At 47.9% G+C, this 24698-nt stretch overlaps 8 protein-coding genes across 8 annotated transcripts; 6 read left to right on the plus strand and 2 right to left on the minus strand.

The window, feature by feature from the left end:
* Nucleotides 1–3502: 3502 nt before the first annotated feature.
* Nucleotides 3503–8042, plus strand: N7462_003301 (putative ABC transporter; the record flags this gene model as incomplete). Its single annotated transcript, XM_057075027.1, has 3 exons — nucleotides 3503–3878; nucleotides 3930–7957; nucleotides 8013–8042. 3 exons carry the CDS (start codon nucleotides 3503–3505, stop codon nucleotides 8040–8042), a joined length of 4434 nt encoding a protein of 1477 aa, XP_056934532.1.
* Nucleotides 8043–9253: 1211 nt separating this feature from the next.
* N7462_003302 (putative MFS allantoate transporter) lies at nucleotides 9254–11295 on the plus strand (the record flags this gene model as incomplete). Its single annotated transcript, XM_057075028.1, has 9 exons — nucleotides 9254–9668; nucleotides 9735–9765; nucleotides 9828–10094; nucleotides 10151–10368; nucleotides 10418–10506; nucleotides 10564–10804; nucleotides 10869–10962; nucleotides 11015–11212; nucleotides 11277–11295. 9 exons carry the CDS (start codon nucleotides 9254–9256, stop codon nucleotides 11293–11295), a joined length of 1572 nt encoding a protein of 523 aa, XP_056934533.1.
* Nucleotides 11296–13282: 1987 nt separating this feature from the next.
* Nucleotides 13283–14368, plus strand: N7462_003303 (uncharacterized protein; the record flags this gene model as incomplete). The annotated part of the gene is made up of 1 exon (XM_057075029.1): nucleotides 13283–14368. The coding sequence occupies one exon, from the start codon at nucleotides 13283–13285 to the stop codon at nucleotides 14366–14368; it is 1086 nt and encodes a 361-aa protein (XP_056934534.1).
* Nucleotides 14369–14990: 622 nt separating this feature from the next.
* N7462_003304 (mitochondrial 54S ribosomal protein bL19m) lies at nucleotides 14991–15801 on the minus strand (the record flags this gene model as incomplete). Its single annotated transcript, XM_057075030.1, has 3 exons — nucleotides 14991–15081; nucleotides 15162–15543; nucleotides 15606–15801. The coding sequence occupies 3 exons, from the start codon at nucleotides 15799–15801 to the stop codon at nucleotides 14991–14993; spliced, it is 669 nt and encodes a 222-aa protein (XP_056934535.1).
* Nucleotides 15802–16027: 226 nt separating this feature from the next.
* On the plus strand, nucleotides 16028–17186 carry N7462_003305 (uncharacterized protein; the record flags this gene model as incomplete). Its single annotated transcript, XM_057075031.1, has 2 exons — nucleotides 16028–16121; nucleotides 16198–17186. The coding sequence occupies 2 exons, from the start codon at nucleotides 16028–16030 to the stop codon at nucleotides 17184–17186; spliced, it is 1083 nt and encodes a 360-aa protein (XP_056934536.1).
* Nucleotides 17187–17497: 311 nt separating this feature from the next.
* On the minus strand, nucleotides 17498–19441 carry N7462_003306 (uncharacterized protein; the record flags this gene model as incomplete). The annotated part of the gene is made up of 4 exons (XM_057075032.1): nucleotides 17498–17590; nucleotides 17666–18343; nucleotides 18446–18834; nucleotides 18901–19441. The coding sequence occupies 4 exons, from the start codon at nucleotides 19439–19441 to the stop codon at nucleotides 17498–17500; spliced, it is 1701 nt and encodes a 566-aa protein (XP_056934537.1).
* Nucleotides 19442–20013: 572 nt separating this feature from the next.
* On the plus strand, nucleotides 20014–20887 carry N7462_003307 (uncharacterized protein; the record flags this gene model as incomplete). The annotated part of the gene is made up of 2 exons (XM_057075033.1): nucleotides 20014–20231; nucleotides 20308–20887. 2 exons carry the CDS (start codon nucleotides 20014–20016, stop codon nucleotides 20885–20887), a joined length of 798 nt encoding a protein of 265 aa, XP_056934538.1.
* Nucleotides 20888–21397: 510 nt separating this feature from the next.
* Nucleotides 21398–24464, plus strand: N7462_003308 (Hid1 family protein; the record flags this gene model as incomplete). The annotated part of the gene is made up of 8 exons (XM_057075034.1): nucleotides 21398–21493; nucleotides 21569–22190; nucleotides 22243–22340; nucleotides 22391–22633; nucleotides 22690–23043; nucleotides 23094–23337; nucleotides 23387–23895; nucleotides 23949–24464. 8 exons carry the CDS (start codon nucleotides 21398–21400, stop codon nucleotides 24462–24464), a joined length of 2682 nt encoding a protein of 893 aa, XP_056934539.1.
* Nucleotides 24465–24698: the final 234 nt, after the last annotated feature.

The following is a 24698-nucleotide window of genomic DNA, read 5'->3' on the forward strand; positions in this document are numbered from 1 at the left end:
ACCTAATGGGCATGGCTCGGAGCATTTCACATGAGCAGCGCTACTGAAACTCCAGTAGAAGAGTAAGTCACCTCTTTAGGCCTACCTCCTGTCAAAAAATTCACGTATGTTGTCATGCTAGCCACGGGCTCAGATTAGCCACATTGGCTGATCTCTAACCTGAAGGGCTATATTTCTCAAGTTATTAGTCGGATCGATGTTTATGATCTCCCCAAGAACTAAAGCTTCTTTTTTGAGCGGAGGGAATGGTAGGTGATAGCTCGCCATACTAGTACATCACAATGCTAGAGTATGGCCCAGACTCTTTTTTGGTAGTGCTCGGATTCAAGAGAACGTCACAGCCACCATATATTTTCCCCTAGCTTGATTTTATCTAAACAAGTCGAAAGAACAAGCTTCCTTCGTTTAGATCCAAGCCTTGACAGCCAAGCCTCGGCATCATTGAGGAAATATCTTTCTTCCAGGGAGCCGCGGATGGACTTAGACTATCAGTGTAATTTCAATGCGCGAGAATAGCCATGTTGCATTTGCCCTGTGAGAAAATAGCAGAAAACAGTAAGACCCTGCGCTTCCAAGTGGAGAAGCAGGCGAAAAAGTACCAATGATTATCCTTCCATGGGCAAAGATTCCTGGAAATTTCGGCCCCATGCTTAGTGGTATTTGCACTGCCGCTAATACAGCCCCAGTTGGACAGATCTGACCAACGACGAATCTTGGCCCCCGCGTTTGCACAGCCGTCCCACTGTACCCTGAGAATAAATGAGAGCCTCTCTTTTAATGTTGTTGATAGTATATTTGAGAGCTGAAATCTTATTTTCTCAAAGCCTCATTTCTTCTATTGGGGTTTCTTTTTGTCTCTTTCAAATTTCCAGAGCATGAAAGCACCACTAAGGAACGACTGGAGAATTAATTTGAAGGTGGAGTCTGAAACAGGATGGAGGAGTCTCTATATCGTTGGACTCTTTTGTGAAGTCACAGCCCTCTTCGTTCTTCTAGCATTTTCAAATGCTATTTATTACGTCCAAAAACAGACAAGAAATGGTTTGGAGGTACTTCCATTATGGGCTCTCCCGGGAATATTATCAACCTACATAGCGTGAGTTGCGATGGTTTTTGAGTCATTTCTCAAGATCATAGGCATTAATCTCGAATATTTTGTGTAGTTCCGAGGTTATCCAGTCTGTACAGGAGTTTTTTGAGCTTCAATTAACACTGGTAAAGCCTTATTATTGTCTAGGGCCGCTGTTTATTGAACTTATTGACACCCTGACATTTTGTGCATTATTCTACGTGTTTCAAAAAACCATTCTACACTTCTCAGAACCTGTCTTAGGAACCGGGAAGAGATACCACTGTCTCAAAGCTGCTAATGGTGGTTTTCTTTGTTTGGTATTCACGTTTTCATTTGTGAATATGGGGTTCTATCTTTCATATCTATCTGGGTATATCCATTGGGTGAAAGGAGACACATCTACAAAAGAATGGGTTGCGCGCACTCAGACACGGGTCTATTTCAACCTCTTTTGCCTCTGTTTGCATATGATGGCTTCATGGGAAGTATTCGCCTTCGTTTTCCTCGTGGTTAGGGAAATGAAAAAGGCACACTCCGCATTGAGAGTATGTTTTTCCACTGTTCAGTTCCGACTCATTTTTGGTACACAAGATTCTAATGGGGCTAATGTTGCTCTGAAAGCCCGCGGCTCTTTTCTTGCTTTTCTCAAGCGTTTTCTATGTTGCTCTGACAATAATGCCAGTCATCATGAAGATTTTCTGGCTCCTAAAATTAAAATCGGCCACCCGATCTCCCTTCCATGTAGATGGAGTTCGCCGGGTTCTTCACTTTTTTTTCTGTATCGGCACATATACAGGAATCTTGATGTGTTGCAAGGAGTTGATACTTCCGACCCCAGACCTACATGATCAAGATCTTGAGCGGCTGCTTGTTCAACCACTCTTGGCTCTTGATGCGACCCCGTCCCAAGAAAGTTCCGTGAAGACAGTGACCCACGACGATTCACATTACCCGATATCTCCTTCGCCCAAGGGCTTCTTGAGTGGGAACTACAAAAAGGAGGTTTAACTACATGTTAATATTCAAATACGATATGAGAAACGACAATCACATTGTTATTTGCACCAGTAGACCTGGTTGTCCTCGGGAACCATTGCAGACTAGTCCTCTTTCCACTCTTGATTTGATCTACGTCCATATTTCTCTGAGCTTTCTTGGCGGAGTTAACCCATCAGGATATCAAGATGCACACTAACGAACATATGATGACTGATAGTACTTTGACCAGGCTGCAATATATACATATACTTAGGTCTCTATTCGCAAATGCCTCCGAACCCTGCCCACCTTCAGATGTGGGGCTCTGGATTCCGGGGTAGCAACCAGGGAACCATTCATGAAATGACGGCTTTTATTCCACCCTGCGCTGATAATTCCGACAACATTCCTGCAAACCAGGCCCAAGGAATGCTTTGATTTGATCACACAAGGCTTGATTATTAATTGACCACAATGGGCAAAGAGGCAGAGCTGGACGACGCTAGGGCTCCACCAGGATTACGGAGTCCCCGTTCCTATTTAGCCAAGTTCTGGGGGCCGCGCACCCCGAGCGATGCCTCCCCACGGGAATACCCCCTCTAGCGAGTGTTTGTCCCACATAGATTCGATTTCCCCTGTCATGCTGTTACGACATGTCGGGACCCCGGACCCGCGCACCAACCCCAGTCAACATGGGTCCGAGGTGAACACACACGCCCAACCTCTCCATAGGAAAGGGTGCTGGTATTAGTGAACGGCTGACCCGAGTTTGCTCTCGGAGAATCCGCCATCGGAACTTACCGTCTCAGGACACCGCGTTCCCCACTCCCCACTCCCTCGCTCGGGGTTTTTACCGCGTCGATGCTGCATTGTGTCCAACCGTCCTGCATGGAGCAAAAACGGACACGTCGGGACTCCGACACAATGAGTCATGATCAACCCTCCGATCAGGACTTTGGTCCATCACCGCTACTTCCTAGGCTTTGGTTTCACATATGGAAATATAGCAAACTCCCCCACCTGGGGGCGCTGAATCCTTGTCGAGGCGGGGCCGAAGTGGGCACTGAATGAAAGTGTGACATGGTAGAGATTTACATGGATTTAGGGGTTAGTCGAGGTACAGGTCTAGCCTGGCTTCCTTAGCGTCAACGCGTTTCCCTTCTCTGCCTGGATCTTTGCCTTCCTTTAAATCTCGGGGGCTTCATCGGAACAACCAAATCAGAAGGAACCTTCAGATCTTCCCACCTTTTTCTGTTTCGATCGGATTGAACTTTGGTACGGATTGAGGTTTATCTACACAGGCTATCTAGAGCTACAGTCTAGACCGAGAAGCTGCAACAGGTGCTGGGGGTGAAGTCCGCTGAAGAAGCTCGGAGACGCGGAGCAACTTGTGAAATAGTGTCGCACCTCAAACAAAGCCCCCTAATAATACTCGTTTTGAACACCGAAATCATGGAGGAGAAGCCCCCTGCGGGAGATGTGAGCACAAATTCGGACACCGATTCTCTTCGGACCACCAGCTATGAAGGCCAACGGGAAGAAATCCGTATCTCCAACCCACAGGGAATGACCATGTCGCAAACCGGCGTTGATGTTGAGAAGGCCGAGTATGCGTTCTCGGAAATGAATAGACAATTTTCTAGCATTTCGCACCAAGCCCGTCAATTATCGAAGCAAGCGTCTCGAGCGTCAAAACCCGCTGCTGCTGCCGAGGATGTGGAAAAAGCGGGAAGCTCTGCGGACTCGGACGAGCCATGGGATCTGGAAGCTACGCTGCGAGGAAATCGAAATGCAGAGAAGGAAGCGGGAATCAAAGACAAGCATATCGGTATGTATTCACGGAAAGCACGGTGATTTATGTGCTGATTATGTGATATAGGTGTGATTTGGAAGGACCTTTCTGTGAGAGGAATCGGCGGCATGAAAACCTTTATAAAGACATTCCCTGATGCCATTGTCGACTTCTTCAATGTCCCCGAGACCATCATGAATATGCTTGGATATGGCAATCAAGGAAAGGAGTTCAATATCTTAGAGGGATTTCGTGGCCTGGCTAAACCAGGAGAGATGGTATTGGTACTAGGAAGACCTGGGTCTGGATGCACCACATTTTTGAAAGTCATTGCCAACCAGCGCGTTGGATATACCGCGGTCGATGGCGAGGTTCTTTATGGTCAATGGTCATACGATGAATTTTGCAAACGGTTTCGCGGGGAGGCGGTTTACAATCAAGAAGATGATATCCATCAGCCTACGTTAACCGTTAAGCAAACTCTTGGTTTTGCGCTAGACACCAAGACCCCAGGAAAACGCCCGCATGGCGTGTCAAAAGCCGAGTTCAAGGAAAAAGTCACGAATATGCTTCTTCGAATGTTCAATATTGAGCACACGGCAAACACCGTGATTGGAAACCAATTCATCCGGGGCGTGAGTGGCGGAGAGAGAAGACGGGTCAGTATCGCGGAGATGATGATCACTTCCAGTGCTGTGCTCGGTTGGGACAACAGCACGCGTGGCTTGGATGCTTCAACCGCTCTTGATTTCGCGAAATCTCTCCGAATTCAAACGAATATTTACAAAACGACCACGTTTGTGTCCCTCTACCAGGCATCCGAGAACATCTACAAGCAATTCGATAAAGTGCTTGTGATTGATAGTGGCCGACAGGTATTCTTCGGCCCGACAGACAAGGCTAGGTCCTACTTCGAGGGGCTTGGCTTCCGAGAAAAGCCTCGGCAGACCACTCCGGACTACTTAACAGGATGCACAGACCCTTTTGAAAGAGAATTCAAGGATGGAAGAAGCGCGGCTGATGTGCCGTCCACCCCGCAGGCCCTAGCGCATGCATTCGTCAATTCCGAATACAGCAAGCAGCTCGATGAAGAGATGCAGGCTTATCGAGCACAGATCGAACATCAAAAGCAGATCTACGATGATTTCGAAATCGCCAACCAAGAGGCTAAACGCAAGTATACGCCAAAGTCATCCGTCTACTCGATTCCGCTGCATCTACAAATTTGGGCGTTACTGCGCAGGCAGTTCCTCATAAAGTGGCAAGACAAATTCGCTCTCACAGTATCCTGGATTACCTCTACCGGAATTGCAATAATTCTAGGCACTGTATGGCTAAAACAACCCAAGACAAGTGCCGGTGCCTTTACTAGAGGTGGTCTGCTCTTCATCAGCATGCTTTTCAATGGCTTCCAAGCCTTCGCGGAACTTGCTTCCACGATGATGGGTCGTTCAATTATCAATAAACATCGATCATTCACGTTCTACCGACCAAGCGCACTGTTCATCGCCCAAATCCTTGTCGATACAACATTTGCAATAGCGAGAATTCTTATTTTTGCCATTATTGTGTACTTCATGTGTGGTTTGGCGTTGGACGCCGGTGCATTCTTTACCTTTGTTCTCATTGTCCTCACTGGCTATATCTGCATGACGGTGGTTTTCAGAACAATTGGATGTCTCTGTCCCGATTTTGACTATGCCATGAAGTTCGCCTCAGTCATCATCACACTTTTTGTCCTGACCTCTGGTTATCTGATTCAGTGGTCAGGCGCCCAGGTGTGGTTAAGATGGATTTATTACATCAATCCCTTTGGCCTAGGATTTGCCGCTCTGATGGTGAACGAGTTCAGTCGTCTCACCATGACTTGCTCCGAGTCGCAGTTGGTTCCCAGTGGCACTGGATACGATGACATTGCTCACCAAGCGTGCACTCTCGCAGGCGGGGAGGCCGGATCGGCAATTATTCCCGGTTCGAGCTATCTTTCGACCACTTTCAGCTATTTCAAAGAAGACTTGTGGCGAAATTTCGGTATCATGATTGCTCTCATAGCCGGTTTTCTGGCAACAAACCTCTACTTTGGTGAAACAATTCAGTTCGGCGCCGGTGGTAAGACAATCACTTTCTTCCAGAAAGAAAACAGCGAGCGAAAAAAACTCAACGAGGCATTGGAAAAAAAGAAAGCCAACCGGCAGTCAAAGTCCGTGGATACTGGAACCAAGTTAAATATCACATCAAGGTCCGTCTTCACTTGGGAGGATGTTTCGTACGAAGTGCCGGTTCCCTCGGGAACCCGAAAGCTTCTGAATTCCGTCTATGGATATGTTGAGCCCGGAAAGTTGACCGCTTTGATGGGAGCATCGGGAGCAGGCAAAACAACTCTATTGGATGTTCTAGCTGCGCGGAAAAACATCGGAGTCGTTAGTGGGGATATCCTGGTAGATGGAAAGCTCCCCGGCACTTCGTTCCAGAGAGGAACATCTTATGCAGAGCAGTTGGATGTCCACGAACCCATGGTAACTGTAAGAGAAGCATTACGCTTTTCCGCTATTCTCCGCCAGCCCTATGAAACACCCCAGGCCGATAAATATGAGTATGTTGAGGAAATCATCAGTCTTCTCGAGCTCGAAAATCTGGCCGATGCCATTATTGGAACTCCCGAGACCGGCCTCTCGGTCGAAGAGAGAAAGCGAGTCACGATTGGAGTTGAGTTGGCAGCCAAGCCTCAACTTTTACTGTTTCTCGACGAGCCGACATCTGGTTTGGATAGCCAGTCGGCATTCAACATTGTGCGATTCCTTAAGAAACTTGCCGCTGCTGGTCAAGCTATTCTCTGTACTATTCATCAGCCCAACTCAGCGCTTTTTGAAAACTTTGATCGCCTCCTGTTGCTCCAGAGAGGAGGCGAATGTGTTTATTTCGGCGACATTGGCTCTGATTCCCGAATTCTTCTGGAATATTTTCGCCGCTATGGTGCCGACTGCCCTCTTGATGCCAACCCGGCTGAATGGATGCTGGATGCGATCGGCGCTGGGCAAACACGGCGAATCGGTGATCGTGATTGGGGAGACATTTGGAGAAGTTCGCCAGAACTGGAGACTCTGAAGAAAGATATCGTACAAATCAAAGGGCAACGTGCCGAGGCTGCCCGACAATTTACATCTGACAACAATGCGCCCATTGAGAAAGAATATGCGTCGCCTCTTTGGCATCAAATCAAAGTTGTTGGGCGGCGAACCCATCTCTCTTTCTGGCGCTCCAGAAACTACGGCTTCACTCGGCTTTTCACACATGTTGTTATATCAGTCATAACCGGCTTGGCATTCAGGAACCTTGATGACTCTCGCTCCTCTCTTCAATACCGCATTTTCGTCCTTTTCAACGTCACCGTCCTCCCCGCTATAATTCTGCAACAGGTCGAGCCACGCTATGATTTTTCACGACTGATCTTCTACCGCGAATCAGCATCCAAAACATACAGTCAATTCGCTTTCTCACTGTCCATGGTCCTTGCCGAGTTGCCGTACAGTGTTCTATGTGCCGTGTGCTTCTTTCTGCCTCTCTACTACATCCCAGCATTCCAGTCTGCAAGTAGTCGCGCCGGATATCAATTCTTTATGGTCCTTATCACGGAAATTTTCGCAGTAACTCTTGGTCAAATGATTTCAGCTCTGACACCTAACAGCTTCATCGCATCACAGCTCAATCCTCCAATCTCCATCATTTTCTCTCTATTCTGTGGTGTTGCCATCCCTAAGCCACAAATGCCTAAGTTCTGGCGAGCTTGGTTGTACCAGCTTGATCCGTTTACTCGCCTGATTGGCGGCATGGTTGTCACCGAACTACACGGACGGGATGTGACCTGTTCTGCAGCTGAATACAACAGTTTTGAAGCACCAGCAAACCAAACCTGTGGCGAGTATATGCAAGCATTCTTTGATCGGGGAGGAGCAGGTTACCTTTTGGAGAATGGGACTCAAGCGTGCAAGTACTGCGCGTATAAGATTGGGGATCAGTTCTACGAGCCTTTCAGTATGAACTTCGGCCATCGATGGAGAGACCTGGGCATATTTCTCGCCTATGTAGCATCAAATCTCATTATTCTCTTCTTGGCGGTAAGTCAACATTGCGAAGCCAGCATTGAATTAGTACTAATATCTGATGGAACAGTCTCGATTTTTGAACTTCAATCGGAGGTAAATAGGACTGTGCAAATTGCCAAAAGTATCCTCTTTCTTATTTCGGGCTTCGAAGAGAGAATTGAAACTTCAAACCAGTGACAGACCCTAAAGCAAAATTGAGTGGAAAAAAAGTTATACGTTCAGGGATACCGTGCATACTGTTTCATCGGGGGGTATATTTAGTGCAGTGACAATAGGCGTCTGCAATATTCGAAGTACAAATGTAATTCATGGCTAAATATCCTCCACTGCGCCACTCGAGGTGTTTGCAAGCCGTCCGAGATCCGAGGGCCTTTCTTATTGAGCGTGTTGTCCCATTAGGTGGCTGTTGGATAGGGATTCCAGAAGGTCTGATAAATCCTTTTCAACAACGGCATCCTATCTGATCGACCCACTTGCCGTCTCAAGTGACTCGTCGAGTCTATACGAGCCCAGCCCGAGTGAGCTGTTGTTCTCCGCACATGGACCCCGGATTCTCTTCACGACCCCCACGCCGCTTATCTCCATGGGGCAGGTTGGGGTCACTAGTCACCGTGCGCGATCGGCCACCCGAGGCACTACCTACCTATAACCGAGCACAAAGATCAGTCACCATAAGAAGCATGCGTCCATCACCCCCATGTTACGTCGCTGGCTTGCGACAAAGCGCAATCGTGTTCGGACTTCTTCCGAGAAACTGACAACTCGCGCTCTCTATTTCGAGGGAGAATAGAATCTGTGGCTAAATCTCCGGCTGGATACCTCACCAATGTTGGAGTCAGCTTTGTGTCAGCTTTGTAGAAAAACGCCCATCCCAGACCAGACACGGTGCAAATCCGATTGTGACAGTCGTCAGCCAAGACCATCGCTTTCCGGATCTTCGAGGGAAACGACTCTTCTGAGCCAACGTGGGGATGCCTCTGGGTCTTCCCCGCAGTTCGAACGTATTGTTTTATCTATTGAGTGGGTCACTTGATTTCTCCTATTTGCGGGGATGGAAACTCCCTTTTCGTTCGAAATGAATCAATCTTTGAGGGGCGGCCGTAGGGATTAAGTTGGTGCCATTCTGCAGACATATACTTCAAAGACCCCCCTGGTGTCGGAAATTTTATTTTCGTTCGAGAATTGAGATTGACTCCTATGCGGTTGATTCCTTCTAGGCTTCCCATTTTGCGATTACGGTTACATGCTCATCAACTTCCCACTGCTTGATCTCACGCATATTTTGACGGCATATTTGAGCTATAAAATATGGCGAACAATCCACCGGCCGGAGAGCCATCCAAGGCGGATATTCTTGATGCCCCGACTATTTCCCATGCGGAGAACAACGCGTCTTCATCGAAATGGAAGGCCGTCAAATCAGCGGATGGAGATACTGCGATGGCTCTATTCAACGACCCGGATGAGCTTCACGAGGAGGTTGACCCTGCGGAGGCAAGAAAAATATTGTGGAAAATTGACTTCATGATTCTCCCCTACCTGGCTGTCTGTTACGCCTTCTTTTACATCGACAAGACAACCTTGAGCTACGCAGCTATATTTGGCATCCGCGATGATCTCAAACTTCATGGAACTCAGTACAACTGGCTGAGTAGTATTTTCTACTTTGGCTTCCTTGCCTGGGCATTTCCGACGAATTTTCTAATGCAACGCCTGCCAATCGGTAGCCCAACCTACTTACCCCCACCCCCAGAATGATTGCGAGCCCTGACTTGGAATATTTTGATAGGGAAATATCTGGGAGCAAATATTTTTATGTGGCAAGTTTCCATATGCTTACTTATAGTTGAATCCTGTTTTTATACTAACGTGTGGAATACAGGGGCGTCTTCCTAATGATCCAAGCCGCGTGCAACAGTTTCGAAACTCTCGCCGTTCTCCGAGCTCTTGGTGGTGCCGCAGAAGCATGTTCCGACCCAGCATTCATGTTAATAACTAGCATGTGGTATACACGGCGTGAGCAACCAGTTCGTATTGGGTTATGGTACACTGCAAATGGCATTGGCATTGCCTTGGGTGGCTTGCTTGGCTATGGAATTGGTCACATTCGAGGTGCTCTCCCATCATGGAAATACGAGTTTATCGTGATGTAATATGACTCCTTCAACTGTGCTCCTATGAATTAAATTTGCTGATCAGTTTTAGTGGCGCTCTTTGCTCAACCTGGGGCATCATTATGTTCATCTTTCTCCCTGATTCACCTGTTACAGCCCCAGGCCTTACGAAGAGGGAACGACGAACAGCCGTCGAACGCATCCGAGAGAACCAAACCGGCGTTGAGAATAAACACCTAAAGCCATATCAAATTCTGGAGGCATTCTTAGATTACAAGCTATATATGTTCTTCATTTTGGGTGCCGTTTGTGAGTGGTCATCAACCCTGCTATTACATGTTCACTGACCAAAAAACAGGCAATATCCCTAATGGTGGTATAAGCAACTTTGGAACTATTATTATAAAAGGATTTGGATTTTCCACCTTGGTGACAACACTGATGCAGGTGAGTATGCCGGTCTTAATATGAATCTGCTTTCCACTAACAACTGGCTATTCTCAGATTCCTTATGGTGTACTTATCGCTCTATCAATCCTCACATGCGTGTATCTCAACGATCGCTTTGAGAATAGACGCTGTATATTTGTTCTGATATTTCTTATTCCCAATCTTTGTGGAGCATTTGGACTCCGGTTTGTGCCTGTTGACCGAACTGTTGGTCGCTTGATCTGCTACTATTTGACGGGCCCATACAATGCTGCGTTCGTTTTGATATTGAGCATGCAGATTGCGAACACAGCAGGTAAGATTTATAGCTTTGACGATTGAGAGCGTTTCATTTTGCTGACGATAATTATCTAATCAAGGCCATACCAAGAAGGTTGTCACCAACGCCGTCCTCTTCCTCGGATACTGCACCGGCAATATTGCAGGGCCGTTCTTTTATAAGACAGATCAATCGTATGATCCCATATCATGATTACCTATGCTGCTCTTACTGAATATTATATAGGCCAACATACGAGCTTGGTATTTGGTCAATGATCGTCTCGCATCTGATCGAAGCTGTCTTAATATCCATTCTCGGCCTGCTTTTGCGTTGGGAAAACAAGAAACGTGATCGTATCCAGTCGCAAATGGAAGGAGGACTTGCAGGAAGAGACCTGGATTCAACTGCATTTTTGGATTTGACTGATCGAGAGAACTTGAAGTAAGTAGAATTTTTCTCCAACTTCCATAGATTGCTAGCAGCTTACATTGACTTTTTCACCTAGCTTCCGTTATATCTACTGATTATGGAAATGCGGCATGAGAATCAGTAATAACGTAAATGTCTACGGGATAATTGAGATCGGGAAATTTGAATTTCCCCTCGGAACATGTTAACTGAGAGAAGAAGGCCCAACATTTTGATCAGCATCAGCCGTAGAAGGCCGTCTGAATGGCATTCCAGTGATTTCCCATTTTCAATTTACAGCTCTATCTCAACTTCGTCTTGATTTCAAGTATAATGATTCATTCTTCTCGTGACAAAGTCACACTAATTAAGGAGAAAGGATGATTGTAGCCACAAAGCTGAAGCTCTCAGTAGGAACCAGCAACATAGTAACCCTGAAAAAATAATGATCCTTGGGGAACCCTTTTTTCGTAGAAGATCCTAGTAATCAAATAACGATTACTGATAAGGAATTGGCATTTCTACCATCCCTGTTCCTCTTTATGATACAAAGCACCTTGAAACAAAGAACTCGGTCTAAAAAAGAGGTATCATGGATATAATCACTCATGCTCTCTCGCTGGTGCTTAAAGAGACTTTTTTATCACCCCTGAGATGTAAATGTTAGAATTCTAGTACCCTAGAAATATCCTTGATTCTTGCTTAGGACATAGTCAAGGCAGTTCAATGGAATCGGCTACGTGCTATATCATTGGAACCTCACCCAAAGCCAAGCCAACATACTTAGATAAGCCGGCTCCAAATGCTATTTTTCTCAGAAAAAAAAATAACGAAAAAATGTAAAAACAAATAAGATTGGAACTGCATGGTATTACGGAAGACCGATAAAGACAGAATATTGTTTAGATAGTAGCCACAACCGTTATCTTATTTTCTCCCCAGTTCATTTTCACTGGAGTTGAAGCTCGACGCCCGTGAATGCAGAGGCCACGGGGCCATGGCGGGGCGGACTTTACTCATTAGTGAACTTTGAGGGCTATAAATCCTTCATAGATGAATTAAGGATGTGTCTTCGGACGCGACTGTTTCTCCAAGCGTATCGTTTTATGTAGAATAATAGTATGATTAGTACATACGCTGTGATTTGCCTATCCAGACAAGCCAACGTGGTCATAGTGGATCCTCGAAAAGATTTCCCGCAAATCTCCACCCGGAGCATGCAAAGGTGGGATGTCATTCTCACTGCTACTTCACCTGCAAGGGTGGACAGTATGGCGTTTGATTGATCAACTTTTTTTTACAGAAGGTTCCGTGAGAGAGATACCATGCGTAATGGTCACTAGACGTGTTGGTACTGTAAGAAGAAACCTGAGCAAGGTTGACAATGAGAGCTGGATGGATGGCCCGACGGAATAATCGGCGATGTCCCACGCAGTGGCTGTGATGCATCGTCCTGAAACTTGCTCGGTGGAAATTGTGAGGAAGCTGATACCTCACCTTATAAGCTATCGGGTCCATTATGCGTCCGACTGTCCGAACAGCGGCCCGTGGGAACCCGTGACCGCAATGAATGCCTATGATAGCGAAGATAGATCCTTGCCATGTAATGAACAGGGAACCTAAATAGGGCTATCACTATCGACACAAATCGGGACCACACCGTATTCTTCGGAAAACTGACAGCCCGAAGCTCCGAAACTATGCACCCCCCATTTCTCTAGAACGCTCGCGTAAACGCAGATCGAACGGCTGCACCCAGTGAGAAGCTATAGTGAAGTTTGCTCGCTCCACCGCCCCAATGGAGATCTGCAGGACCTGAATCCGAGCCGAACAAGTCTTTGTTTCTCAAGAAACAATTGGCCAGGGCTGCCTTCGACTCATTTTAGCTGGGCTCTCTCGGGCGCACCTTGTCAGGCAAAGTCCGAAGCAGAGAAGCTCTGAAGCAGCAAACACCCCAAAGGCTCTAGTGTAAATAGAAATTGTTGATCTCGGATATTTAATCACGCCATCTGCCCCCAGTCTGTCACCATTTTCTTGCATGCTTATTGCTGTCTATACAGTTAAGCTTATTTTTGAGTTCCCTCGATCCCAATTCCATCCACCATGACGGTGTCAGACGCCACTCAAGCCAATGTCGCCCCCACAGTGTATCCCCGCCGTGTTTTGCTTGTCAGCATTCCACGAACAGCTAGCAATCTTCTTTTGAAGGTCTTGGATGTCTATAAACAGCCCAAGGTGCTCACTAGCCCCCAGGGGGGTTATTTTTTCTATCCCGCATTCGTCGCCGCGGCACAAAATGACATGCTGTCCAAGCCGGGTGAGCAATGGACGGAGGAAGAAAAAAGCCGCGTGCAACAGCTCTTCCAGGAGTGTTTTCAGTCTTGGGAAGATTGGACTGAAGAAGCGCAGAAGGAAAAGAAGATCATGTTCGCAAAAGAGCATGCCTTCTGGATCTATAACCCGGCATCTCTTTACAAGATGATGAGTGGCTATGATGACCCAGAGTTCTGGAAATCTCTCCGATGCAATATCCCTAAATCATACGGCCCATCCCAAACTTATTCTCCGTCAAATGAGACCGTCCTATCCGACGAGTACCTGAGATCATGGCAGCTCGCATTTATCATCAGACACCCCGCTCTCAGCTGTCCCTCCTTCTACCGGGCTATGATAAAAGTCAAGGATCAAGGATATATTGACGAAGACGGCATTGCCGGTGCATCCATGGCCAATATGAGCATGCGCTGGACTCGCAAGTTGTACGATTGGAGCATGGAGCAGCCTGATGTGCCGATCCCGCCGCCCGTAGTGGACGCTCACGACCTCATCCACAGCCCTGAAGTGTTGATCAAGTTCTGTGAACAGACAGGCCTTGATAAGGACTCTCTGAAGTTTGAGTGGGGCGGCAAAGATGATGTGAAGAAGTCCCTCAACTGGGCCGCTCCCGACGCAAATGCTGATGCCGCCAAAAAAGAGGAGCACCGAAAGGCTGCTGAGATCTTGCTGGGTACTCTTGAGGCCTCATCGGGCATAATAAAGGACAAAGCCCCTGCCAACATTAATATTGATGCGGAGGTAGCAAAGTGGAAGGTCGAGTTTGGGGATGAGGTTGCTCAGCTTCTTGAAAAGCAAACCCGTGACTCAATGGAGGACTACGAGTACCTCAAGGCCCGACGTTTGACCGTTTGAGCGCAATTGAAGTAGCTAATCAGATGGATATTAATATGGTACTCATGGCGAAACATGAGAAAGGGCGAAGTACAAAGCTTCCATTATGACTGCGTTTATATCTAGTTTAGAATTGACGTCAAGTACATGAACAGTTTCTGTTTTTTCCTTCATGAGAGCACAACTACAAATTATATGAAAGTATGTAGCCTGGAGCCTCGCTCTCCACCAAACACACTGAGTCAACGCTTATCAAGAATATGATACCTTGCGACGAGACACCTGTCGCCAGATCTCGAGATGTCTGGTGGCTCCCCAATGAGACTCTATTAAATGTCTCTTTCTCGAGTACCTTGATGATTAAAAATGAACCACCCTAAGGACTTTCTCGGGTTATACGAGAGTGCTCTTCAAAAAGCTCAGGAAGGAAAGATACAATCATTCTTCCTCCAGAGTCCTCCCCGCATCTGGATTTGGACATAAACCAACCACTTCTTCTTCGAGTCTAAGATGCGAGATTTGTTCACGCGAACACATGAAGCCAAATATGGTTTATGACTATGCTCGGAACTGATTTAATATGAACAGATAATAATACATCTTGAAATATGTGCTAAAGGAACCATGCAGGAACATCGTACAATCACCGTTTGCCACCACCTAAGAAAGCTCTCTTCTGGCGGACGTAGGCAGCCACAACGTTCTCCACACTGCGACGGTCGTGCTTGCGAGACCTGTTGGGATTATGAAAGTCAGTAATCACTAAATTATTTATAAAAGATGCAATGCAGGGCGTATGGTCAGGTAGACGAACCGCATGTAGTACAGTCTTGCGCGGCGGATCTTGCGCTGTGCCCGCTGGACGATCTCCACGCTCTGGACGTTGGGATTGAAAACTTTGACCGACATTTCGACGGCAACGCGAGTCAGTTCGTTGCGAAGGAGGAATGAAGTGTCGATGCCGCGCAGCCTAATGCTCAAGACAACACCGTTGAATGGGTCACCGTTCTTGAACGTGACTCGGACAATATCGCCGGGCTTGATACTGCGGGGATTCCGGCGGTAATCAAACAGGGCTTTGCGATCACCCTTAGGGTCCAGGGTCTCCAATTGCGACTCGGTGACCTTTGCGATTGGGTCCTTGCATACAGCACGAACGGAGGGAGGAGCAGGATAGACCTTAATCGGTTTGGGTGCTGTAATCAATTGTTTTGGTCAATACACGTAGCAAAAGAGAAATGTCCGGTGAAACACCTACCATTCTGAGGCTGCATGCGAGCTGGTAATTGTGACAGGAATTGCTGGGGGAGGGTTGGAGGGAGGGGAACGCGCTCGGGGCGCTGGGAGTAGCGAGTTGTAATGAATCGACGACCTAGTTGTTGCTGAATAGCCCCTTGAGGTTTGATCATTGATCTCAAGCAGCCCAGCTGCCGCATTGCTGGTAACGCCGCCATGGTTGTGATGAGTGAAGGCAAGATGAGAAAGTCGGGGACGAGTTTTGGATGGAGCAAACCGGCAGAATTTCCGCCAAGCCCTGAATTTGTTCGAAATCCAGCTTCTTCTCCGCCTTCACCATCTTCTCGCGTTTTGCTCGTGCGCTGCGAAAAGGACCCTCAATTCCTTGGAGTCTCATTACTGCTCGGTCTGGTCTTTGTGTTACTGTATTTATCGTCGCCCATCATGGCTCAAGCTGTCATGGGAAGTCTTTCCCGATTCTCAAGCACAATGCGCCGGTCGATCACATCCCAAACCCGCAATTACGCATCGAGAACAGGTAAAGCATGACCTTGCTTACAGCTTTTCTCCTTTCTTTTTTGAAAGGCTGCTAATAACCCATTTCTTTAATACAGCGATTCCGACTTTTACTCCAACCTCATCCCCCGAACTGGACAAGCTGCTTGACAGGTTCCGGAACGACAGATTTATTCCAGCGGGTCTTCCGAAACGCCAACGCCAAAGCATGTTCAAGGAAAAGCATGCGCAAAGACTGACTGAGGAACCTATCACTGTTAAAATCAGCGAAAATGAGGAATATACTTTTCGACCGATGAAGATAACTGAAACACCAACCAAACGGGATGCATTTGCGGCCCTGCAACTCATGATGTCCATGAACGAGTGGAAGAACCTTCTCCCCTTCTTGTCTGGTCTGCATGCGGCTGGTTTTCGAATTGGCCAGGATCGATGGGAACAACTTGTCCGTCGAGCTGGCGCTGCTGGGAAACTTTCTCTTATTCTTGAATGTGCCCGGCAGGGAAGTCACACCGGTTTGCACCTCCGATCCATGGGTGTCGTGCGCTCGCTTTTCTACCAGATTCACCTTGCCGCGGAGCAGGCAGGATACAAGGGTGATGCGGTAACCAAAGCTTTCAATACGACAAGACAGGCTGTTGACCTGATGGACCAAGACCCTGTGCTCCAAGAAATAGGCGCAAAGGCGGAGAATGTAAAGCACCAGCCTTTCGTAATTGGCACATTACTTGAACTCAGCGCAAGCCGTGCTATCAATGAGTTTGGTGCCAAGGACGAGACCAATGAAGTCCTGAACTACGCACGAAAGCTCGTCGCCTCTTGGTCCTACTTCTCCAAGGAGGTCGCTACCGAGGACCGCCATGAAGCAGTCAAACGGATTCAGGAGCTGGCCCCTGTCTACAATGGATTACGTCAGAGTCTTTCAATCCACGGACTCGCTGTTGACAAGGATCTTCATTCGGCAGTAACGACCTGCCTGGCCGAGGCAAAGGAGACCCTGCAAAAGCAGGTGGATGCATTCTCACCCGAGGCTCAGAAGCAAACCAAGGCCTATTTCGACCTCGCACAGTCATTGTTGAGCGCTTAAAGGATCCGTATAGAGTCTTGTGTTTATCTATTGGATTTATTTGGAAGACCTTCAAGCATGTGTATATTATTACTTTTTGTCACAACATTTCTGGAGCCGACCTTTGTATTTCAAACTTAATGGAACCTTTTTGGCATCACCAACCCCGCTTTGTGCTAACTATTCAAATATTCACTAGGGAAGACAGTTCATTGATCCCGTCGAGTGACTTTCTTTTCCAACTGCGATATAGCCGAAAAGAGTAGAATGCAGAACGCTCATGGTACAGAAGTTGCTCATTACTACCCAGAAAGAGCAAGTGGATATATTCCTTAGCAAAGCTCTACGGTGTTATCGCCACTAATGCGGGCGTGAGAAGAGAGAGTAACTTTTCCGTTAACAACAGCCGGGCCAGTAACCGTAATCTATCGAGTACCATGTCAGTATGTCTGGGCACTCTAGGGGTGGGGACGCAAGTTAGTCCCCGTTTTGGGACATACCTGACCCTCTGGGAGGGTATCCAATGTCTGACTCTCAGCGATGCCAGTTAGAGTGATTTCAGTACTGCTCAATGGTGATCCAAAGTGGCTGGATCCATCGAGGCGTCTGTAATCAAAGACGTTGGTTTGAGCAATCGCACCAGCAATGCCAGGACCGGTAAGTGCATATACAACACGCGCGCCGGTAAAAACGCGAAGATCTGTCAATTGCTCTGAGGTATGGCGAACTGAGGAATCGGCGTCAACGCGGTGTGAAATGCAAATTAGACGCAACTTGTCCAAAGAAAGCTCGACGGTCGGTCCGATTCGGGCAAGTTGACTGAAAATGTTCTTGGAAGGCATCTTTCCTGCATCCAGAGTTCGAGACTGGACCCAATGACCGAAGGAAGAAACCGGACCGGCATGAGGCTTCATGACGCGGTCATGATACTCTACCATAGTGCGAGAGGACGCAACGATAACAGTAGGAGACACACCAACTGTAGCCAGGCCAAAGTCGACATTTTCACCAGCGACAGAGTTGAGGGCCACCGAGGCATTTGAGAACAAGGCATTCAATATCTGGCAAAGTGGGTAAGACCGAGAGAGAGAGTCGATTGAGAGAACAAGGTCAGACGGAGAGAAACGTTCACTCCGAGGCAGCGCAGAGCCCAAAGCAGCGACAGCGGCCACGATGTTCTAGAAAAAATGTGAGGATCTTTCTATCAAGCCATGATGGAATGTGACCAGATCTTGAAAGAAGCCAAGACATTGTCGGTGGGGAAAAAGCATATGGCTTACCTCGGATTGGAAATTAATGAACTCGCCAGAGTTGGACTCGGAAGGCCAAACAGTGCTGATACCCGGGGTCGGAGTGGTCGGGTCGTATTCAGGGACATCTAGGCTAGCCAGATCCTTGCCTTCCTCAAGCAACTCGTGCCAAACAGTAACTTTCAGAGTACCTTTGACATCCTCGGGAACCTCATGCCAGTCCATGTGCCGATTTCCATACTTGACGACCCAGAGAAGAAGTGATAGCTGAGAGTTACCTTTGCTCACTGTGGATAAATCGATTGAACCGGCCTCGGCAATCAGAGCATCGGCTTTGGATGCTTGTAGATGAGCAGACAGCGTTTCGGGAGCAAGGTTATGGGGTATAATCACAGTGTTGAATCCATAAAATGCACCCGCTTAGATTGAAAAATGTCAATATATGGACTAGTTTCTGGTCGTCAAGTCATTCAAGGGTTACATACCGAAGATAGCGGCCAGGAGTTCAATAGAGTCGGTCAGGCATACAGCAACAGTCTTGACCTCTGATCTGTGTAGGAATCGACCGATTACATTGATTTCCTGAGTTGCTTGAGATAGGGAGTGCTCAACAGCATTCCTCCCCAGCACAGTATAGATCTTGCCCTGCTTGCCAGATACAGAGCCATCGGCGTTCAACGCACCCCGAACGGCAGCCTTCCAGATATCTCGAAGGTCGCCCCGGCGACCCGCAGTCCATTTGGGAGCTTCAGCATCCTTCACGTTCAATCCCTGTCGAAGGGGAAAGCCATAAGGGGTTTCTAAACTGCGATAGGTTGCTGACTCGCCCGATTGCCGAATAGGAGAAGCTGTAGATTGGCGAGCAAGAAGGAATTGATGAACATCGGGATCTTTGGACGATACAATGGAGTAGATAGCAAATGAAATAAGAGCTGCGGCAAAAAACGTCGTGTAGATATTCCAGTCCGCCAGCATATCGGTGATAGCGGCATCGAGCTTCTCCAGAATGGGAGTCTGGTCGGCCATTTCGGCGGCTAATAGTATGATTGTTCGCTTTCAGATGGCGGGAGTGTTGACGGAGTCGTGGCTTTATCGACAGTATTCAGCCCGGCCAGTCTTTGTAAGAGATCGCTTCTTCTAGTCACAAGCTTCGATAGCCACGGACTTCTGGATTGTCGAGTGTCAACAGTTCCAGACACAATGACGTTTGAGGGGTTCCCCGGGAGGCTGACGGAGCGGCTCTCGGGTCAACCATAAAACCGGCGTCTAAACTTGACGCGCGCAGCGCCTGTTTCTTCGGTGATCCCATCCTCTTGCGACTTTCAAAACAAGCTCCTGAGCCATGACTCTTTGAACGGCAACCCCTCTCTCCACAGAACCAATGTTTCTGTAAAGCTCCTCATCTCCCCCCCCCCCTCGACCCCCGCCCAGGTAAGTGCCCGCTCGTTTTGACCCAAAGGTAAGACTTCTCCCCTCGTGCTCTGACTCTTTTCCCCCTCCCCAAACGGCCCAAGTAACTGACAGTCTGCAGTTCCCCTATTTGTATTTGTTGCTCTTTAGACACAATTTCCTCCCTTTTGTTATCTTCCTGGCGACCAATGGCCTCAAAATCTCTTCCGTCTACTCCCAAGGCTGCGCCCGCGACTCCCGCCTCTGGGGGGTCAGGGACTCCAGGAAAATGGCGCCATCCCCAACTTAACGAGATTGTCAGACGCCAAAATGCTGCTACTTTTGGTGATAAGAACCTTCGCAGTGTTATCTGGAATGGTATCTCCTTGGTGTTGACGTGGGTGTTTGGCGGCACCCTCAAATCTTAGTATGTTCACACAGCCTCCTCGAACCCCAGCGTCAAGTTGTGTTCAAAGCGGTTACTGACTGGCGCAATCCTCCAGTGTGCGTTACTTGTTCGGCAATGATCCCTTCTATCAACAGCTGCCGCTACTTTTCATTCAACTCCTCTTCACTACAAACATTCTCCTCGCTGTGCTCCCTCTCTTCAAGCGCAAAGACAACCTCTCCGATATTCCCCTCACCCCCACCCAGCGTGCCCTCCTGGGCCTGGACCCAACAGCCACTCCTCCTGCTACTCCTGGAACAACCTATGTTACGCCGCCCCGCTACCGTCTGTCTACCTCGCGAAAGGCAAGCCCCATTAGTGCAAGTCGGCACACCAGCTCTCCATTGTCTACAACCCCGACCTTTTCTGATCGCCGTGTCTCTTCGGGTACTCCTTTTTCGCCTGCTTCAAGCCCATTGTTTCACAAAGCCATCTCTAATGGAGGCAGAGATTCCGGGCGGAGACAGAGCATTGGGTCCTCCTCCCCTCTTGTTCGGAGCAACTCATTTGGAGAGTCCAGTATTGGACCCAGTACTCCTTCTCCTCTTGCAGGCAAGCGTAGGAGCCTCGGTCTGAGCAACAAGTGGCTCTATGAGAGAAGCCGAAGGCTGTCTGCTAGCAATGGTGCCCTCTGATTCCTTTTTTATTTGTTTCTCTCATTGGTTGCGCGTCATGGAGTTTGTAACGGGTTTAGCGATCCTTTATAATGAATTCGAATACTGCATTAGTAAAATCAGGTTCTTTGGGAGCTCTCCGCCAATAGTTCGATCACCGCTGGTGCCCAACTGGTAGACCATGATTCGATAAAGTATTTCTAAAAACTTTCAAAATCCTAAGGAGGTTGGTAATATATCAAATTAGCATGATCATGGAACAAAGAAAGCAGAATGTGATGAGGCAAACAGCCGATGAGTTGTCGGCGCATGGCGGCTCTCGTACTCCCTACATCATGTGTTTGGGCGGCGCGGCAGGTCAACGCCCGCGTTTAAGATCGGGACTCCGCACCCAGGAACAACCGCAACACCAACGGCACACGGCACACGGCACACGGCAACAACTTGCAGCGTGGTTTTCGCTAAACCTTGGTTCTCAACACTAAGTAGCCTATCTGAAGCCCTCGCTGTGGGCGACTTGTCTCTTCAGCAATGGGGGCCTCGGAGTCCAAACTTGTCTTCAAGCAGGGCATCTTCCGCCTGTCAGAAGAGAAGGAGATCCCCGCAGACGACCCTTACTGGACACGGGTAAGTTGGCCTCTTCACAGGATATCAGCTTTAAAGATGAGTCGATGATGCCATGGTATCTGACATTCTATTCAGTTCTGGGAGCTCCCAGAGTCTACAGAGGACGTCTTCAGCCTGTTCACCCCGGCTGACATCCGCCGAACGCGCGACCAAGCCTTGACTAATTTCGAAACATTGCTACTATCGGTTTCATCTCGTCTGATCATTTTGAAAAACCACCCTTCGTTCCCAGATCCCGATCTTGCTCCCGAAAGCGATGCCCTCAACTGCATCCGCATCCTCACTCGACTCCTCCCCTTTGTCTATGAAGCAGAACACCTGGAAGATTGGGACGACAAGTTCTTCTGGTCACGTCGCAAGAAGAAGACTCGACAAGCACAGATTTCTGGAGAGATCCTGTTTGACGATTCGCAGGCCGAGGATGGACAACAACGAAACTCTCCTCGTGGGGAGGAATACGAAGATGTCAAGCCTCTTGCAGAAGAGCTGATTGACACTTTGCTAGACCTGCTATTCTTCGCTGACTTCAGCATACCGGTGCTTCCCACTGCGAAGAGCAAGGTTTCTTACTCGATATGGCAGAGCGGAGTCGGTTGCAACACTGCAATGGGGTCAAATAAGACCCTGGAGAATAACCGGTGCGAGGTCCTGCGACTGCTGCTGACAATGACCGGAAAGGCAATGTATCTGCCTTCGAGTATGTCTACTCAATCTTGAATTATTGTGATCACTCTCGCTGAATTTTCCAGATACACTTCCCGTGCAGGGTGTCAAAGCTATCACTTATATAACCACCTGCCAGGACAAGCAGTCTGTATTGACTCTCCTCTGCTCTCTCCTGAACACGGTATGTCAATTTAAGGATCAAAATTCTTGTGAGATGCTAATTTGACGAAGGCGATGAAATATAATCCTGCAGCTTGGAGAGTTCCTTATGATCATGTTGTCTGGAAGGATTCTAAGCAAATGTTGGTGATCTACTGCTTACAGCTTCTCCTTGTACTTCTCCTTTATCCCATTCCAGAGGACGGGCGTGGAGTTCCTCCCAAAAACTATTACCGCCATTACTTCGGCAGATTGCACAGACCTCAAGATTTCCAGTTTCTTGTTGATGGCATGACAAGGATCCTAAACCAACCGGTACGTGTTCTTTCCTAGGCATATGGGGCAGATTAAAAGATATTGATAAGAGACAGATGCAGGCGACAAGCTCCTATCTTCCTGGAAGCCAGCGATCTGTGAAATGGGCACCTGAGATATTGATTCTCTTTTGGGAGGCCTTGCAATGTAACAAGCGGTTCCGCTCTTTTATCATCGACTCCAACCGCTCTCACGATTTCCTCATCCTCTGTTACTTCTATGCTATGGAATACAGAATGGACCCATCTAAACAAGGCGTCGTTCGACTTTGTATTTTCATTTTGCAAACGATGAGTGCAGAGCCAAATTTTGGAAAAAGTCTCAACATGAAGTTCGAAGCACAGGAGACCTTACCACCATCGATTCGACTCCTCAAATTCCGAGGCAGCTATGCTGACTACCTCATCATGGTTTGTCCTGCAACCCTCAAGAAATATGGCATATATCCTAACTTCTACAGTCAATTCACACTCTCATGACCACAAGCAAAGGCAAACTCGATACCGCTTATCCTGCCCTTCTCATGATTTTGAATAATGTGGCGCCTCACATAAAGCATGTTTCTCCTACGGCGTGCTCCAAAGTTATTCAGCTTTTCTCTTCCATGTCTGCTCCAAGCTTTTTGCTGGCCAACGAAACCAATCACACCCTTCTTGCATCGCTACTTGACTTTATCAACACTATTCTCGAACACGGATTTAATGGTGGGTTCCCAACCGATTTTCTTGTTGGTTCAACTACTAATAGTCACAGAAAATCCATATCTTGTTTACTCAATTTTAAAGTACAAGGAGCGTTTCGAGGCTGTTCGCACATTTACTCTTGAAAGCGGCCAACAGGAAATTGAGCGTCAAAGGGAGAAACGCAAGGCTGGTGATGCTGATATGATATCCAGCCCAACACTTTCTCATTCTGAAGAAGATCTGCATGCGCCTTCGGGTGCTCGATCCCCTTTGACCCGCATCCCAGAAGAAAACAGTGCATTTGCCATTGGCGATGATGATTCTGATGAGGAAGGAGAAGATGGAGGGGCACAAACACCGTCACAGTCCTCTCCATCCGCTCAGACCTCCCGCAGACCCTCATTCGCATCAACGACAGATGAGACTAACTCCCAGGCCCGAGGTATATCTGAGAAAGCACGCGGCAAGATGCCCGCAGGACGCCCATCCTTCTCCCGCCAGAACAGCATGACTAGCCAAACCAGCATGTCTGCTCTATTCACCGGGTCGTCTTGTGGATTCACTCCAACCGTGGCATGGGTAAGTCCTGATAGGTGTCCATTGATAGCAGAGTTACTAATTATATATCCCAGCTTGAATCGTGGCTTCCGGAGCTTCCACTTCATACTATCCTCACCCTCATTTCCGCCATTGCGCCTCATATTCCCGAGGCCGCCCTTCAATCTACGGCCAGCCCCGAAGCTCGCACATTAATCCACAATCTTCCGTCGTTTGCGGATGAGCCCCAGGTCAAGAGTATTGTCTCTGAGCCAACCCCAGTTCGCGCCCAGTCTTTTGAATGGTCTGCGCTGTCTATGGGCTGGTATGAGTCGCTGCTTTGGGGCTTCATTTTCTCCAGCGAAATGGTAGTTGGCTCTGCAGCCGGTGCTACTCCTGGTACTGTAGGTGTTTGGAACGGCACTGCAATTAAGTTATTCAGGGTGCAGGAAGCTGCTGCCCAGGGCCCAACTCTACTGGCCCCCAAGGGTGCAGTGGATGCTGTTGGTAGCAATCTGGTCCAACGCATTGGCAATCTCAGCCTCCGAGGCCGCAACTCAATTTCCCAGGAGTCTTCGGGTGGTCATTCACCAAGTGTAAGGGAAGTCTAGGGGTATAGCATAGGCAGGAGGTCAACTACGTACATAGAATACTTGCGCGCCATCGCACTCGAGAGGGGACTTCTTTTTCCCAATTTTCCATCATTTGATCTTTTCGATGTATCGATACCTGGAAGGCGTTTATTGCATCACGAGTCTTACTCAAATAAGTTAAAAATTATTAATTCTTTTAGAAAATATTTGTACGAACAGTCCATGTCAGCATCATAATGTTGGTGATTGCTT

The sequence above is a fragment of the Penicillium macrosclerotiorum genome (assembly GCF_028827735.1).
Source record: "Penicillium macrosclerotiorum strain IBT 26536 chromosome Unknown utg000003l_segment0_segment0, whole genome shotgun sequence".
Classification (NCBI taxonomy): Eukaryota; Fungi; Ascomycota; class Eurotiomycetes; order Eurotiales; family Aspergillaceae; genus Penicillium; species Penicillium macrosclerotiorum.